This window comes from Silene latifolia, chromosome 6 (genome assembly GCF_048544455.1).
Source record: "Silene latifolia isolate original U9 population chromosome 6, ASM4854445v1, whole genome shotgun sequence".
Classification (NCBI taxonomy): domain Eukaryota; kingdom Viridiplantae; phylum Streptophyta; class Magnoliopsida; order Caryophyllales; family Caryophyllaceae; genus Silene; species Silene latifolia.
The window spans coordinates 116,523,360-116,540,412 of record NC_133531.1 but is presented as its reverse complement, the minus strand read 5'-3'; the positions used below and the strand labels follow the sequence as shown (position 1 = coordinate 116,540,412).

Genomic DNA, 17,053 nt, shown 5'->3' with positions numbered 1-17,053 from the left:
AATGGGTGTTAATTTTCACAATATACATTTTACTGGTTACAGACTACAATACACTTTTTCCCATACTACTCCTTCCGGCCATTTTTCTCCCATATATTCGTTGTGGAATGTTTCGGAGAAAAAAAAAAGGAAACAAAAAGAAATGAAAGGTGCAATTAGCTAATCAGCTTAAGCACCCTTCATCACCAATCCACCACCCCATGTACCAACCACCCTTCCTCTCCACCCCTCCTGCCACTGGCCTCATCCCTATCATCACTATAAGAAAATGATGACGACCATCATCGGCTATCTAACAAACACACCATCGACACTTTTCATCCTCCTCCCACTCTAATTCCTTGACTTCAAAACGCCCCCCCCCCCCCTCTCCCTTCCCCGACCGGCGACGTGATATACACGACTTCCCCTCACCGGCGACAACATCGTCCCTGTAACACCTCCATCTACCGAGGTGTCTTAATTACCAAGGCCTACCTTAGCAAATGGAAGCATTACCATCTCGTTTGCCCGAGGTAGTACATATCAAATTGATCATAAAGAAACTGTTATTAATATGAAGTAATGTTTAACAAGGTTACAAGTGCCAAAACCAAAGTGAAATACAACTCAACTAAACAAGTGAAAGTCTAAACAACAGCGGATGCTAAAATGTGATAGTCTCGACGACGTCCCATCCAAATCCGCATGCAAGCTCAAACATCAACACATGCTAGACTTACTGCTCACCATTTGTCGGAAATATCAAATGGATCACCACAGTTTTGAAAACATTTGAAGGGTCAGTACAATTACACAATTAATCCCAAACCACACAGAAAGATATGCAACACAAGATCGATAACTCAATCAATACTTCAACATCCTCCAAACTCCATAACAACAAATGACTCTCATCACAACGAGTAGCCGGATCCCATCGCAACAAGTAACCCACCCCTGTCGATGCCAGGCCACATCACTGATCATGAAATCCCCGCTCATTGCAACGAGCGAACTCAAGCTCATTAATGTGCACATCCCCCTTGTGACAGGAGTCACAATAGGTTAAACAAGGGGGTAATGTAACACCCCCCGCATACCAAGGTGCCTTACCAAGGACCACCCTAGCATGAGAAGTTGTTACCATTTCAGATGCCCGAGGTTAGTATATCAAAAGTAACTATTCAGAAACATTTATTAAAGTATAACGTTTAGCGATTACATCGTTCCAAAGAACTACCAAAACGAAAGTGTATAAATCTCAATACAAATGAATTCCAAAACATCTAAACTTGTAACAGCGGAAGTTAGACTCAAAGTGATGACATCCCATCCTCGTCCCCGCAGCTAAAGACAACCACCACCGGTCACAATCTGCTCACCATCCCCGAATGGATCACCACAGTTTTACAAAACAACAACGGGGTCAGTTCACTGCATAATCAAGATAAGCAACAAACACGAAACAACCACAACAACAATCATTCTCCATTGCCAATCATGCCTCATAACTGACTACACACTTAAGTGTGTAGTCCTGTCAGATTACTTCCACAACAGTTAATCCACACCGCCAGTGAGGGGCCGCAGCCTTGCACATCTAAGTCCCGCTCATCGCAACGAGCAACAACCCATGTTCATTAATGTGCACATCCCTCTTTGTGACGGGTTCCACAAGGGGCGAATCAAGGGCGTGAAGCCTCTCCCACAAGTGGCTCCACGCACCTCACCAACATAGTCAGTCCACCACAATTCCAACAAACAAGAAATACAAGCCAACACAATACTAGTCATACAAATAAAATCATAATCACCACATCTTAAATTCATTATACAATCAACTGAGTAGGGGAAACCCTACCTTATTACGAATCCGAATCATAACCACACAACGGAAACTAGAATTGTTCCTCTACGAATCATTCACCTAATAACAATCACAACAATTCCAATCACAAACATGCCAATCTACTTTTTCCCCAAATCTAATCATTAGGGCAAAACCCTAAAAGACAAATCTAATAAAAAAACACAATACTAGTGACTTACCGACGAAACTTATGCGAAAGAGATGAACGAAAGACTCTCGATCGATCAATTGACTTGAGAGTGATTAAGGGTGATTAGAGAAGTGAGGAACGCAGTTTAGGTTTTGGTAAAAATGAATAGAAACTATTAAATGAGGTTTATATAATCTTTAATCACCCTTAATCAAACCGCGGAAATTCATCCCGTCAGACCGATTACTCGGCCGAGTACCTGGAGGACTCGGTCGAGTACCCCTTACTCGGCCGAGTATTACACTATTCGGCCGAGTGTTCCTGGACAGTAGCCTGACCAGAAAACACGCGACACATTACTCGGCCGAGTTAGCCCTATTCGACCGAGTAACATGACTCATAAAACCATGATATTACAGGCAAAACCGTCTCCCGACATGGCTCACAATATCTAATTCATTACCTCCAACAACCACATTCACAATGAGACATAACTATAATCAAACAATCACAACAACACTCAATGTAATTAACGGTATAATCATACTGTGTAGGAAAACCCTACCTTATTCGCAAATTTCCGAAATAGCGCAAGACGATCTAGAACTGTCCCTGGCCTCTACGAAATCCTCACCTAAATAATGATACACATAAAATGCCAACCAACAACTACAACTGCATAATCATATACCCGCATAACACCCAATTTAGGGTTTAAGCAAACATAAACTAAATAATAAACGGAATGAAAATGATAACTCCGAAATCCCATAATGACGAATCCTTGCTTAGATGGTGATTAGGGTGATTAGAGAGTAATTAAGTTTTGCTAATGATGTTTAAGAACTATTAAAATAATTTTATAACCTCTCTAATCATCATAATAAACCGCGAGAAAAACGACTCTCAGACCGGGTATTCGGCCGAGTACCAGAGCCACTCGACCGAGTGTCTCACCAACTCGGTCAAGTGACACCTAGGCAGAAGCCTAACAAAATACACTAGTCACCTACTCGATCGAGTACAACCCACTCGACCGAGTACTCAAGTCTCAAGGTCCAGAAACGCGTAGTGTTACAGTCCCTCCCTCAATGGGCCTAACCCATTTTTATGGCCACACAATTAAGCCTACGAATTATAAGGCGTTTTGAGGAATTTTTCGCCTGTGCTGCCCTTTTTCTACCGTCCCCTACCTAAGCTATCGGTTCACCACCACCAATCAATCTCCCTATCACAATAGTTCTTCAACACAAATTAACCCTAAATTAAACAAAAAATTCGAAAAACATTAATCTAATTCATAAATATGTACGTAATTAACAAATTTAATGTCTTTCAAATAAAGTTTTATTTATAATAGAATTAAGAAATTTTGATTCATAAATATTTACTTAAGAAATTTAATGTGTCTTTTAAATCAAATTTTATCTATAATAGAAGAAAGTTGATTAATCTAAGAAATTGTATAGAACTATAGATGGTACAATTAGCCATAGAGAAGTGCAAGTTTAGAGTTGTTTTATGCTTTTAGGCTTTTAGCCATGCATAGACAAATGGAAAATATCGCCAGAAAACGCATTTTACTATCATAATTTTGCCAGCCGGTGAAAGGATCCGTAAAAATTATCCAAGTAATAAAGGTAAAGTGGAAAAACTTGTTAATCAACACCATAAGGCGAGACTCGAAATGCTACAAGCGTATATTGATATCACCCACGTCCTCTTCACATTGAATGCATGATGTGTATGTTTGTTGCGGACATGTGAAATACTAACTCTTAACAAGTCACAAGTGACTCGTTAGTCGTTACTCCAACCCGCTTAGAGCAAGTCCAATGGTGTAGCTTATGGACTTACTTGCAATTTCTTAAAAATACAAGCTAGTTGCTAACTTGCTACACCATTAGAGATGTCCAATTAGATTAGCTTGCCTTAAGCAACAAGCCTCATTAAGCTAGTTGCTTAAATTGACCCACAATATCAAATCAACCAATGACAAATTAGTTTTTTTTTCATAATTTTAATTTTATTAAATTTAATTAGGTTTGATTTTTTTCATAAACTAGCTAAACCATTGGAATGAATTTGTCAAGCTACAAAATTATTGCTTAAAATGTGATGTGGATTTGTCAAGCTACAAGGTAATTGCTTACCATTGTACTTAGGAGTCGTTTGGTTACCCATTCTAAAACACATGAATTACAATTCATGGGATTTGCAAAATGGGAGAGTTGTTTGTTTGCCCAAAATCACATGAATTGAAGTTCCATAGGAACTCCAATTCCTCCATGATGTGGGAAGTTGCTTACCTAGGCCCCCCTAGGTAAGTGTGAATTCCTGTGGAATTAACTTCCCACATTCCAACCAAACAACTTTTTTCCATTTCATGTGATTTACAAAATCATGGGAACTCTTATTTTCTTGGAACTTCAATTCCCTTAGCGAACCAAACGACCCATTATCTTATACAAGCATTCCTTGGAGTATCAAGTATCAACCGCTCATATGGTGTATTATTTTAAATCCCTTTTAATTATTGAACTTATATGTATTTTTTTGGAATTTTTAAGGTTTGTAAGTTATATTTTAATTTTTGTTGTCAAAACTCAAAATTAATTAAATTTATATGTATGGTTTTTGAGCAATATTATATTTCTTTTAGCTTGATGTTTTAAGTAAAGAACTCAAAATTTTTATAGTAAAACTCATAATCTTTAAAATAAAACTTAAAAACTTTATCATAAAACTCAGAACTCGAAAACTTTATCATAAAACTCAGAAATTATACAATTAGATATACTATGGCTCTGTTTGGCAAAACTACCTGAAAAGGTAGCTGAAAACTGAAAAGGTAACTGAAACCTGAAAAGGTAACTGATAATGTAGCTGAAAATTAGGAGCTGATAAGGTAACTGACTATATAAAAATGTGTTTGGCAAACTAGCTGAAAAGGTAGCTGATTTTGGTAAAATGACGTAAAAGGATATGAAAAGTATTTAATATTATAGAATAAAGGGGTACAAAATGGAAAATAAGTCATTTCAGGTACCTGAGATAGCATTTCATTTCAGGTACCTTATTTGACCAAATAAGCTACTTGCCAAACACTTGCAAAAAAATCAGGTAGCTGAAATTTTGATCAAATAAGCTACTTTAATCAAATAAGCTACCTGAAATGTCGTGCCAAACGCCTATGATGTATGATCTACATGTAAGATTGTAATGCTTGATTATTATTGAATAATCAGAAGAGTATATATACAAAACCTAAACCGCTATTCTATGATAATATAACGATACACTTGCTATGAGTAAGAAGATACAAAGATATAAACATATTACGAAAATATTCACAATATATTCCTTTGTCTAACACTCCCCCGCAGTCGAATCGGGAGGTTCACGAACGCTTAGACTGGCTCGAAAATCATTGAATAGAACGGACGGGAGGCCCTTGGTGAAAATGTCCGCAATCTGAGAGCGAGACGGGACATGATGAACGCGCACATCACCTCTTGCAACTTTTTCTCGTACAAAATGAATGTCAAGTTCAATGTGTTTAGTACGCTGATGATGAACCGGGTTTCCCGCGAGATAAATGGCGCTGATGTTATCGCAATAGACAAGAGTGGCCTTGTTGAGGGGACAATGTAACTCGCCAAGAAGGTTTCGAATCCAGCATGATTCCGACACAACATTGGCAACTCCCCTGTACTCCGCCTCAGCACTTGATCGAGAAAGCGTAGGTTGTCGTTTCGAGGCCCAAGAAACAAGGTTATCACCTAGGAAGACGCAATAACCACTTGTGGAGCGACGAGTGTCTGGACAACCAGCCCAATCGGCGTCAGTGTATGACGTTAAAGTGGTGGGAGGAGACGACCCAAGGTAAAGGCCGAAGTGAGCAGAGCCCTTGATGTAACGAAGTACCCGTTTTAAGGCATTCATATGAGACTCCATCGGGTTATGCATAAAGAGACATACCTGTTGAACCGCATACGAGATGTCAGGCCTTGTAAACGTGAGGTACTGTAATGCACCCGCAAGGCTACGATACAAGGAGGGATCGTTGTAGGGCTGAGAAGATGTGGCGCTCAGTTTGGACGAAGTATCCACTGGTGTGGAGCAAGGTTTACACATAGTCATTCCAGCACGCTCCAAAATTGTATTAGCATATTTCTTTTGTGATAAAAATAAGCCATTCCGACATCGTGTGACGGAAATACCTAAGAAATAACTCAGGGAGCCTAGATCTTTCATCGCAAATTCGGAGCCAAGACGGGACATAAGATACTTCCGTAAAGAGTCCGATGAGGCGGTGAGAATTATGTCATCAACATAAAGAAGAAGGTATGCCATATTGGTGGAGGAAGTGCGGTAAATAAACAGAGAGTGATCACACTTACTTTGAACAAAACCGAGTTGAGCCACGAAGTCTGCAAAGCATTGGTACCAAGCTCGAGGAGCTTGCTTGAGACCGTACAACGATTTGCGTAGAAGACAAACATGAGACGGAAAACGTTGATCACGATAACCCATTGGTTGATGCATATAAACCGTTTCATGAAGATTCCCATGTAGGAATGCATTCTTGACATCGAGTTGGTGAATGGACCAATTCTTAGAGAGAGCCAAGCTAAGTACTGTACGGATGGTAGCCGGTTTCACAACCGGACTGAAAGTTTCGCCGCAATCAATTCCGACCTGTTGAGTTTTACCATCACCTACAAGACGAGCTTTATACCTTTCAAAAGAACCATCAGCTTTAAACTTATGACGAAAAATCCACATAGACCGTATAACATTCACATTAGACGGACGCGGGACCAACTCCCATGTCTTATTGCTAATTAGAGCATTAAACTCGTCGTCCATGGCCAATTTCCAATGAGGGTCCTTAAGCGCGGCAAGGGGTGTTTTTGGTATGGGAGAAACAGTAGCGATAGTATTAAGATTATACCGCGGGTTGGGTTTCACAATACCATGGTCACCACGAGTGACGGCTTTAGGGGCAATGAGAATTGGTATGGGTACGGAACGGGCAGTTTGTGGGGTAGCCACAGCTGATGGAGGGCTCGGTGCAGGGACATGGGAGGTGATGGCAGGTGCGGTCAGGCGGGGATTGGACACAGGGGAAATAGGGTCCGTGGTTGGGGTGGGTGGCTCGGGGTTGTCAGAGGAAGATGTCAAAGTGTTGGTAAATTGGTGAGCAACATATGGGTTGGGGTCATTAGTGAGGAAATCATAAGTCCGTGGAGTAGGGTGAGCTAATTTAGCAAACGGAAATTGAGTTTCATCAAAAAGGACATGACGACATATTGTAATTTTCTTGGACGTTATGTCGTAACATTTGTACCCACGATGATGTTCGGGATAACCAAGAAAGACACAAGGAAACGACCGAGCTTGAAGCTTATGGATCGTAGTGGATGGAACAAGGGGATAGCATAAACAACCAAAGACTCGTAAATGTGAATAAGACGGACTTTTGTTGTAAAGCATTTGGGTAGATGTAGTGTAATTTAGCTGTTTACTAGGAAGAATATTCAACAAGTATGATGCCATTGTTAACGCATGGTGCCACATAGAATTTGGGACAGAACTACGGAGAAGTAAAGTGCGAACAATGTTATTAATGGATCGAATTTTACGCTCGGCTTTTCCATTTTGAGACGATGTGTGTGGACATGAAAGGCGAAACGACAAGCCATGTTTGGCACAAAATTCCCAAAAAGGACCGTTATCAAATTCGGTTCCGTTATCGCATTGTATGGTTTTAATTTCTCGTTCAAATTGAGTACGAATATAATTTCGGAAATTTACAAAAACTGAGTAGACTTGAGATTTTTTGGCAATAGGAAATACCCACAGAAAATTTGTAAAATCGTCCAAAAATAAAACGTAGTATTTGTGTCCCGATGAACTAAGGACCGGAGATGTCCAAAGATCGCTATGAATAATATCGAAAGGCAAACAAGTGCGTGACATAGATGGTGAAAAAGGTAACTTGGTTATTTTTCCAAGAGAACAAGCATGACAAATAGAAGTAGTATTTGAAGAATTACAACTAATCAAATTATTTTATTTTAGAGAATTAAAAACTGGAGCTCCGGGATGTCCTAATCGATCATGCCAGAGAGATGGAGCAATAGCCGCGAAAGATGCGTGAGGAATGGCAGTTTTGGCACTTGTTACTGGATACAACTCGCCCCGACTATCACACCTCATTAGACGTGTCCCCGTCATGTAGTCCTTCACAACAAAACCAAAAGGGTCAAATTCGACACTAACGGAATTATCAGTGGTAAATTTTCGGACCGAGACTAAGTTTTTGACTAGTTTAGGTACATGTAGAACATGATTAAGGTGTAATTGGGGGTTAGTTTTAGGTAAAGTAGTGCTGCCAGTCCCGTGAATTGGTATCGATTGACCATTTCCGACTAGAATTCCATTTTTAATGCTCTTATTAACGTAAGAAGAGAGGTTACCTGCGTCCGATGTCATATGCGATGTTGCACCGGTATCCATGAACCACCGTGCATCAGGAGGGGTCAGACCGAGCGTGTACATGGCCTGCTCGATGTCTGTCTGAGATGGAGGAGATTCAGCTGAATACGCTTGAGGTCTCGGGGCAGTAAACTGGCGAGGAGCGGCTGGCCGTGTCCACGGAGTTGTGGGATATGGACATGGAGGAAAGCCCCATGGAGGCTGAGTCCACTGCCAAGGAGCGTATCCACCAGCCCACGGAGAACCAGGAGCGGTTGTTGGAGGCGATGAAGTCTGACCAGAGTCGTTTCCACCAGCAGAACCGCCTTTTCCTCCATTGTTGCCTTTACCTCCTTTGTTACCGCCTTTCTTTTTGTTCCAAGACTTGTTGGACTTTGATTGAGTGGTGGCAGGAGGACGGCCAAGGATGGATTCGCCGCTAGTCGCTGTCTTTGCAAGCATGGCAGAAGGGGCACCTGTAGCTGCTTGCTTCGCCAATCCAGCCTCTTCCAATGTTAACATCGAGCGAGCTCGATAGAAAGGAGGAAGCGGGTTACTTTGACGGATTATGGTACCTACACCACTGTATGCCGAAGATAAGCCCGAAACTAATTGAAGAACAAGACGACTTTCACTTACCGGAGAACCGACGTTCTTGAGTTGGTCAGCAATACTCTTGAGACGTTGACAATAAGCAGAGACTGTCGAAAAATCCTCCATTGAAATATGAGAGAATTCTTGCTCAAGAGTGACAGCCCGAGAATGTTGATTATCGTGAAAAATATTTTTGAGTCGATCCCAACATTCTTTGGCTGTCGAATTTTCTTCAACAATAGTTTCGAGTAAATCATTGGTGACGGTTGCATATATCCATTGCAAGACCGTCGCATCAATCGTTTCCCACTGCTCTTTATCATCTTCCGGGGAGGGGCTGATTGACTTACCCTTCGACGGAATGATGTGATGAAGCACGCGTGTTGATTTTGCGTGATTCGTAAAAAGAGCCACCCACAGCGGATACTGATCGTTATCCATGCCGAGGGTAACGGAGATGTGATTTCTGATGTTGGACACGGCTAACGCCGGGTGGAATGAAGAGGATGAAGAGGATGTTTTCTTGTCAGGCATGATGACGTGAGGTCGATTTTGGATGACGAGAGGTCGGTGGAGGAAGAAGAGATTGCCGCAAGAAAACTTCTAGGGTTGAGCGGAAGCGAAAGAAGGATCTTTGCCCTAGGAAGCTGATACCATGTAAGATTGTAATGCTTGATTATTATTGAATAATCAGAAGAGTATATATACAAAACCTAAACCGCTATTCTATGATAATATAACGATACACTTGCTATGAGTAAGAAGATACAAAGATATAAACATATTACGAAAATATTCACAATATATTCCTTTGTCTAACACTACAAAAGAGCACGCTTTAAAACAAAATTTCAGCATTTAGAAAGAGTGTGCATATAGACATAAGATCACGCGGATTTTCCACTAGAACTAGTAAAGATCATTTTGCAGAATAAAACAGCAAATGTAAGAGGTCCTATAAGTAGAAAACCCTTGTCATGTAACTTCAAATAACTCCTGGGAAGTGTTGTACCATCTCAAAAGATAACTCAACCAAACCATGACAACCAATACTGGCGATTTATCGACTAATAGCTAATGACAAACGACATTAATGTACTCAGGCCATAAGACCGAGCATGAAAATCACGACTGTCGAGATTATTGCACATACAATAATACCTAAAAATGTACAATGAAATTAAATCTGGCAAAAGATCGGTCTAATCTAATTATCCCTATCGACGATGCTTTGCTTAGGTCCATGACAAATGTGAGGAGTCGAATTCTCTGAGACGGCAGAAAGGCCCTCTAACATCCTTAGAATCTCGCTGGTATCGTCCACGTAGTACTTAGCCTTGCTGGGCTTCTGACCCACGGTGCATGCAAACACTTCAGCAAGTGGCGAAAGAGAGGGAGTTGTTTTTGCGTTCATTATCACCTCGAACATGTCTTCATCAGACCTGTCGTCACCAATACACAGGACAAAGTCGGGGACCATTTCTTTCTGTTGCATTATAGTCAGGAGTCGTTCTGCTACCAGACCCTTGTTAATGCCCTGTCAAGTAAATCATGTAAATTATTACTATCTTTACTCGGAATATTGGTATAATAACGAGTATCTTGTAACTGATCCAGAAACACATGATAGCAGTGCGCCTGAGCTCAGGGCCTGGCCTTAGAGCACAGACTCTCAAAATACACACAGCTGGTCTGAAAATATATTGATAGTAGATCTAACAAAAGGATCATTTGGGTTGGTTCAGACCGAGTCATTATGAAGTCATTCTGGTTTAGGTTGGGACCGGATTACTGAATAGTTTTTCAGTTAAGAATAACAAGGAGGGATTAACATCCAGTCATCCATAATGAAGTAATGAATCAAGCTCATACAAATGCAGGATATACACGTTCCTGGTAACGACTACAGCCCCAACGACCTTACACATTGACTTATTGGGCTAACGGATACCTGCCATGGCTGCCAAGAATATAATTATACAACAGAGAACTATGCACAAAATACCAAATCCCCAAGTGAATTCACATAGATAAACCATGGGGTACTAAACGCACTGTAGTTCATTTACATTATAATCAAGAACAGTAAATCAGTTACGTGCTCTCACCAACTCACATGCCCCGGACTTGGAACATATTTTGAAAGGAAACTTCCCTCTTAGCCCAAATCTCAGCTGTTTGGTAAAAGTTCATTTAACCACATGCCAAAATCTCAAATGATATCACTTGATTGTCGTCTAGATATTTCTATCACACGGTACGATTAAAATCAATCACTCACAATAAAAGTTAGTTGGCCAAATGCAATGAAGCGCTTATTAATATACCTTGGAATAATGCATGTATTAAGGAGCATTTATTAATACCGGAACGGTTAAACCTACCCATCTCGGCTTAAACCGGTTTTTACATACATGTGTTAATTAAAAGTTAGCTTATCTGTCACTAAATGTAAAATGGTGCTTGAAGTGTAAAAACTTGTTAGAACACTGGATCGTTACTAGTCTCATGTGAGACGATCTCACATCTATAAAATTATAAATTGTGAGACATACAATTAACAAGCGTTGAATTAAATATTTTGATGAATTATTAATGAGAAAGCTGAGCAATCTCAAAAGATACTGTTTGAGACAGTCTTTTGAGAAGTTTGTGTTGGAGGATAACATATCATCATACGAGAGTAGCAGTAGACTGACAAACCTGAGGTTTAACTTCAACAATGTACTGGCCACTCTTAACAGAAACAGGCTCATTGGCAAGCACGCTTTCAAGGTGATCTAGCAGCTCCTTTGCCTGACATGACCCAAAATCTCGATCTGCATGACGGTAGTTCCATACAAGTGCACTCTCTTTAACCTCTATGAAAGATCCATCAGTTGTCTCAGCATATAGTTGCATCACTGGCTCAGCCACATGCTTCCAGTCAAAGTTGGGAAATGGTTTGGAAATTTCCCATTCAGCATTGTTAGCATACCTGAGAAGCCAAAATTAACAGAAATTTACCCCCATCATCTAAAATCCCAATATTTTCTCGCGTCTGTTTAGTACTCGAATTTCTTTAGTCTACAGGCTGCCACGCCAAACTTTTTTGATGTTGACGGGTTTAAACCCAGGTCATCATTACCACCCCTCAATGACACAATCATCTAAGCTAGCTAGCATATAAAATATCCTTAAACCAAAAACAGGTGCACATTAATGGCATGTCAAACCCTTCTTGGGAGCTACACTAACAAGTAACAACCATACTACCCAAATGTCTCTACGGCTCCCGCCTCTAATGTGGGTCAAATATATGCTTCGCTACCTATGCCTTTACAACATTGAAAGGTTGTTCACATAATGAAAATTGCATCAAGGATTGCATTGTATATCTGCTACTTCACAACAAATATAGTGCTGCATCCAGAACATTGAGCCTTTATAGAAATATACATGTAAATTGAATCATGCTTCTTTTCTGGACAGCTATTACTGTTTTCAGAATTTATCAAAGTGCTATACTGTTCTAAGACTCAGAAAGACCATGATTACTCTACATGTTTCTTTTATTTTCACTTCCATAAATAAGAATTGATAAGAAGAAAAACAAGAAAGCAAAAGACAGAAAATTACCTTATAAAGTATCCATGCTCAGCTGCAACCCCCAGGTTCTCACACGAAGAAAACCACTCAGTTAGTTTCACTTTATCTTTTCCACTTACCAGGAAAACAACATTCTTAGGATCTCTACAAAGGGTGTTCAAGACTTTAACAGCTTCCATATTAGGATTTGTGCTCACTGAACTCTGCATCATCATGGTACCATCATAATCCAAAAGAATTGCCCGGTTCTTCGTCCTCCTATAAGCTGAAACAATATGCTCGAGAGAAAGCTTCCTAAAACTCGGATCTAGTGCAACTACCCTGAACCCTAATCCAAATCCTATTCCCCAACACCTTCTTCTAACATGTTCCCTACATGCTCTTTCCAAATCCTGCAGAAAGCTTCGAGCCCAAAATGCAACATCATGTGTACTCACATATCTATGATGCTTCTCATGGCGCAACTGTTTCTCAGAGTCCGCAACAGTTAGGGCAGAATCCATCGCTTCGGCTACTGAGTCAATGTTCCAAGGATTGACCCTAACCGCCCCACTAAGTGAAGGTGAGCACCCTATAAATTCAGAGACAACCAACATGCTCTTCTTAGGTAGTGTAGAATCTAGTCCCAAGGCTTGATTTAGATTCTCATTTCCCTGACGGGATATTACATACTCATAAGGTATAAGATTCATTCCATCTCGAACTGCTGTGACAAGGCAACATTCGGCAATTACATAATAAGCTATTCGCTCAAAAAACTCAAGTGGGTTATCAATCAAAATTACGGGTTCATACCCCCCTCGGCCAAATGTTGCATTGATTCTCTTAACTGTGGCATTCGTTTCAGACTGAACTTCCTCCACATCTTTCCCACGTCCTCGAGCTGGATTTGCAATTTGGACCAAAACAACCCTACCCCTCTTATCAGGGTGTTGAATAAGCAGCTGCTCCATTGCCAGAAGTTTCAAGCTAATGCCTTTAAATATGTCCATGTCATCAACCCCTAGCATGACAGTCTGACCCTTGAATTTTTCTCTCAATTCTGTAACTCTAGTTTGGGTCTCGGAAAGATTCATCACAGATCTTAGCTGGCCCATATGAATTCCAACAGGAAGGATTTTGATGCTGACTGTGCGACCATAGTATTCAAGACCAATGTAACCTCGCTTTGACTGATATGAAAGTCCTAGCATTCTACTGCAACATGAGAGGAAATGCCTGGCATAATCAAAAGTATGAAAGCCAATGAGATCAGAGTTCAATAGAGCTCTCAGAATTTCATCCCTCACAGGAAGGGTCCTATAAATTTCGGATGACGGGAACGGGCTATGAAGGAAAAACCCGAGCTTAGCCTTGTTACACCGCTTCCTTAGAAATGTCGGAAGTACCATCAAATGGTAGTCATGGACCCACACATAATCATCTTCAGGGCTAATTACTTCCATAACTTTATCAGCAAAAATCTTGTTGACCGAGACATAGGCCTGCCAAAGAGACCGGTCAAACCGGCCACCAAGCTCCGGAGACAAAGGCAGCATGTAATGAAACAACGGCCATAATTGCTGTTTGCAAAAGCCATGATAAAATTTGGTGAACAGCTCAGGAGGAAAAAATGCAGGCACACATTTAAAAGTCTCATACAAAGTATGAGCAACTTTATCTTGCTCACTAGGCTCGATTTGTTCCTTAAGTCCCCCTACATAAACAACTTCCACATCTTCTGCTAGACCATCCTTAAGCTGCAAAAGAAGAGAGTCCTCATCCCAACTAAAATACCACCCTCCCGAGTCACAATCAGTTTTTCGGTGTACTTTAACTGGAAGCTGATTTCCCACAATAATTATTCGCTCCTGGGCGACAGAAGAAGGAGCATCCGAGCTCACGCTATTGCTAGTTTCATCATCTAGCTCCGACAATATTCCTGGAACCGTCTTTACCCTAGGAAACTTCTTTTCCCCCCGACTAAAAGTAGGGAATTGGCCTGAAGCAAGATCCAGTAAATTTGAATAGGATCGGGATACCATAGTGAATAAACAATGACTTGTCCTGTAAACTTACCCTGGATTAAAAGAAAAGCAAACAAGTTACAAAACTGTGTTAGTCACAGTTATGGAAGCTCTGGGTTGGTAAATGCTAAATCATACCGGAAAATTTAATAGACAAGCGCTAGTGAAACATGATTAAAACTGCAAACCGAGAACAAGTGTCATAAAACATCATCTAATTCTCTCTAAGATATGCAACACATGTCCCATGTGGAATGGAATCCATCTGCGTTTCCATTCCGTTTAAAAGTAGGAACATAATTTTGCTGATGTTTCCGTAAAAATGAAAGCAGAAATTGTCTTTAAACACATATTAAGCAGAATACAAGTTGTACTTCAATATAAAGCTAAAAACAGCACATATGTTCGTTTCATATGAGCCGTTCTTTTCTCTGCTCCCCACCTTCACACTCAGTAGTCACACCACTACCAACCTACCTTCTTACCAAAACTAAACCAATCATGCATCCAGAGAAATAAATGATCACAACTAATAATCAAATTCAGGAAAAAAAGAAAAAAATAATACAAAGACACATCAACCAAATGAAATATTCCCTCCGTCCCAATCATTTCTATACGATTTTTATGCCTTTATAGGGATATTTTAATTAGGTAAACAAATGATTGGGACCGAGAGAATCGAGATATTTTTTACAGCAAGAAACCAAATAAAGATCTAGGCAATCAACATACTCATTAACTTTAATTATTACTTAGCAGAAGTAGAAATCCAAAAGAAATCAAAGCACCCACCTTTCTGTTATCAGACAGTAAGTATGATTATATGAAAGTGAAACTTGGCCTTTTCACCTCAGAAAAAAGGAGATGAAAAATACCCAAATGCAAAAATCAACCCAGTAAAAAGGAAGATCACTAACTTTTACTGCAAGTGTATGATAATGTATGTAACTATGCAGCAAAACATGGAGAAGTGGCAGAACCAAGAACAAAAAAAGTTGGAATCTTTATTAGCAAAAACACAATATAGTACAGCTTTAATGGCATATTTATGACAACTCAAAGATAAAACATACTACTACTGTAGTAAAAATAAAACAACTGTTTTTTAAGGGCACACGTTAATAAACTAATTAATGAATAATTGTTGAAAATATATCATGAAAAATTGATGTACAAACAACAAACTCATACAGCTTTGAAATTTAGTGCAGTATATATCTAGAGATATGATTAGAAGTAAATACCTCCTTGTTGTTGATGATGATTTCAGTTAGTGTAAAAGAGAAAGCAGTTCTAGAAATGTAAAGGGAATATTGTGAGTAGTGAGGTGTGAGAGTGTGAGACCTGAGAGCAACAAGGGTTACAACTTCCTTTGAATTTATTCCAGATGTGAAAACAGGAGACCATCCAGATTCCTGCCCTCTTTTATTACTACTAACCTCTTAAGTTATTTTATATTCGGTTGGTCTTTTGTAAGATCGTTTCCTCATATATACGCTTTTAAATTATTATAAGTTTTGACAAAAGCTCTAAAATTTTACCCGAAAAAATAGGTCATATGGAGTGTCTTAAATTGTGACTAATAAGTTATAATGCTTAATATAAAGTTAGTTTATAGTCAGTTGGTCTTTTGTAAAACCATCACGCAATAAATTATAATGCTTAATATAAAGTTAATTTATAGTCGGTTGGTCTTTTATAAAACCATCGCACAAGCATAAAGCTTCGCAATAACTTATGTCTACATTGTGGACAAAAACTCTTACCCGAAAAAAAATAGGTCACATATATAGGGTCCCAAAATTAAAAATTAGGAGAATTTTTATTATTGTATGGCAAACAAATAAATTATTTCGCTATAAATTCATTTTTACATGAAATTTTCTTTGACTTATAGATAAATTATCTTTTTGACCTAAAATTCGAACCCATTGTCAAATTGGACATAGAAATAAATGAAATGACAAGTTATTATACAATTATTATGTGTTGGAGATTGTATTTTTTATCACTCTCACACAATTTCATAGGCACTCGCTTAGTGTTTCTTGGTTTTGGTGAAGTGAGGATACTACGAGTATATCTTTATTCATTAAACAATAAATGAGTAAAGGGTAAGAGAAAGATCTCAACTATCGTATTTTTTACAGTTAAGGACCTCAACTATTAAAGTGTTTAGTTAAGGACCTATACCCTGACTGTTAAGTTTTCCGTTTAAATTTACTTTGCATAATGATTTGACTATAGCTTGTAAAACCAATCAGTATGATCAACTTTATTTTGATCTTTAATAGGAATCTCAAATGCCGGATTCTCTCAATCTCTCTTCTCACGTATTGTTGCCAAAAAGCTCTCAATCACTCATACTCCTACTATACTCCAATCTTCTTCCGTTGA

The 17,053-nt window shown here is 39.4% G+C and overlaps 2 protein-coding genes across 4 annotated transcripts; both read right to left on the bottom strand.

The window, feature by feature from the left end:
• Nucleotides 1-8,060: 8,060 nt before the first annotated feature.
• On the bottom strand, nt 8,061-9,593 carry LOC141588536 (uncharacterized). The gene has a single exon (XM_074409973.1). It carries the CDS (start codon nt 9,591-9,593, stop codon nt 8,061-8,063), a length of 1,533 nt encoding a protein of 510 aa, XP_074266074.1.
• A 388-nt stretch (nt 9,594-9,981) lies between these two features.
• LOC141587142 (alpha,alpha-trehalose-phosphate synthase [UDP-forming] 5-like) lies at nt 9,982-16,101 on the bottom strand. 3 transcript variants are annotated; one of them, XM_074408579.1, is made up of 4 exons: nt 15,901-16,101; nt 12,678-14,706; nt 11,763-12,036; nt 9,982-10,596 (listed from the first exon to the last, which is right to left on the bottom strand). In XM_074408579.1, the coding sequence occupies exons 2-4, from the start codon at nt 14,669-14,671 to the stop codon at nt 10,267-10,269; spliced, it is 2,598 nt and encodes an 865-aa protein (XP_074264680.1). In that variant the 5' UTR covers nt 14,672-14,706; nt 15,901-16,101; the 3' UTR covers nt 9,982-10,266. The 3 variants fall into 3 exon arrangements, with proteins under 3 accessions (XP_074264680.1, XP_074264681.1, XP_074264682.1); XM_074408580.1 differs by lacking the exon at nt 15,901-16,101 and adding an exon at nt 15,449-15,751; XM_074408581.1 differs by lacking the exon at nt 15,901-16,101 and adding an exon at nt 14,792-14,895.
• Nucleotides 16,102-17,053: the final 952 nt, after the last annotated feature.

What these genes read in the sequence shown, in the direction of transcription:
- LOC141588536 (XM_074409973.1), bottom strand. Translation starts at nt 9,593, where the DNA reads ATGCCTGACAAGAAAACATCCTCTTCATCCTCTTCATTCCACCCGGCG.
- LOC141587142 (XM_074408579.1), bottom strand. Translation starts at nt 14,671, where the DNA reads ATGGTATCCCGATCCTATTCAAATTTACTGGATCTTGCTTCAGGCCAA. An exon ending in GAGCATGGATACTTTATAAG is followed by an intron (nt 12,037 to 12,677) that starts GTAATTTTCTGT and finishes TTGGCTTCTCAG; the next exon opens with GTATGCTAACAATGCTGAAT. An exon ending in TTGTTGAAGTTAAACCTCAG is followed by an intron (nt 10,597 to 11,762) that starts GTTTGTCAGTCT and finishes TTTACTTGACAG; the next exon opens with GGCATTAACAAGGGTCTGGT.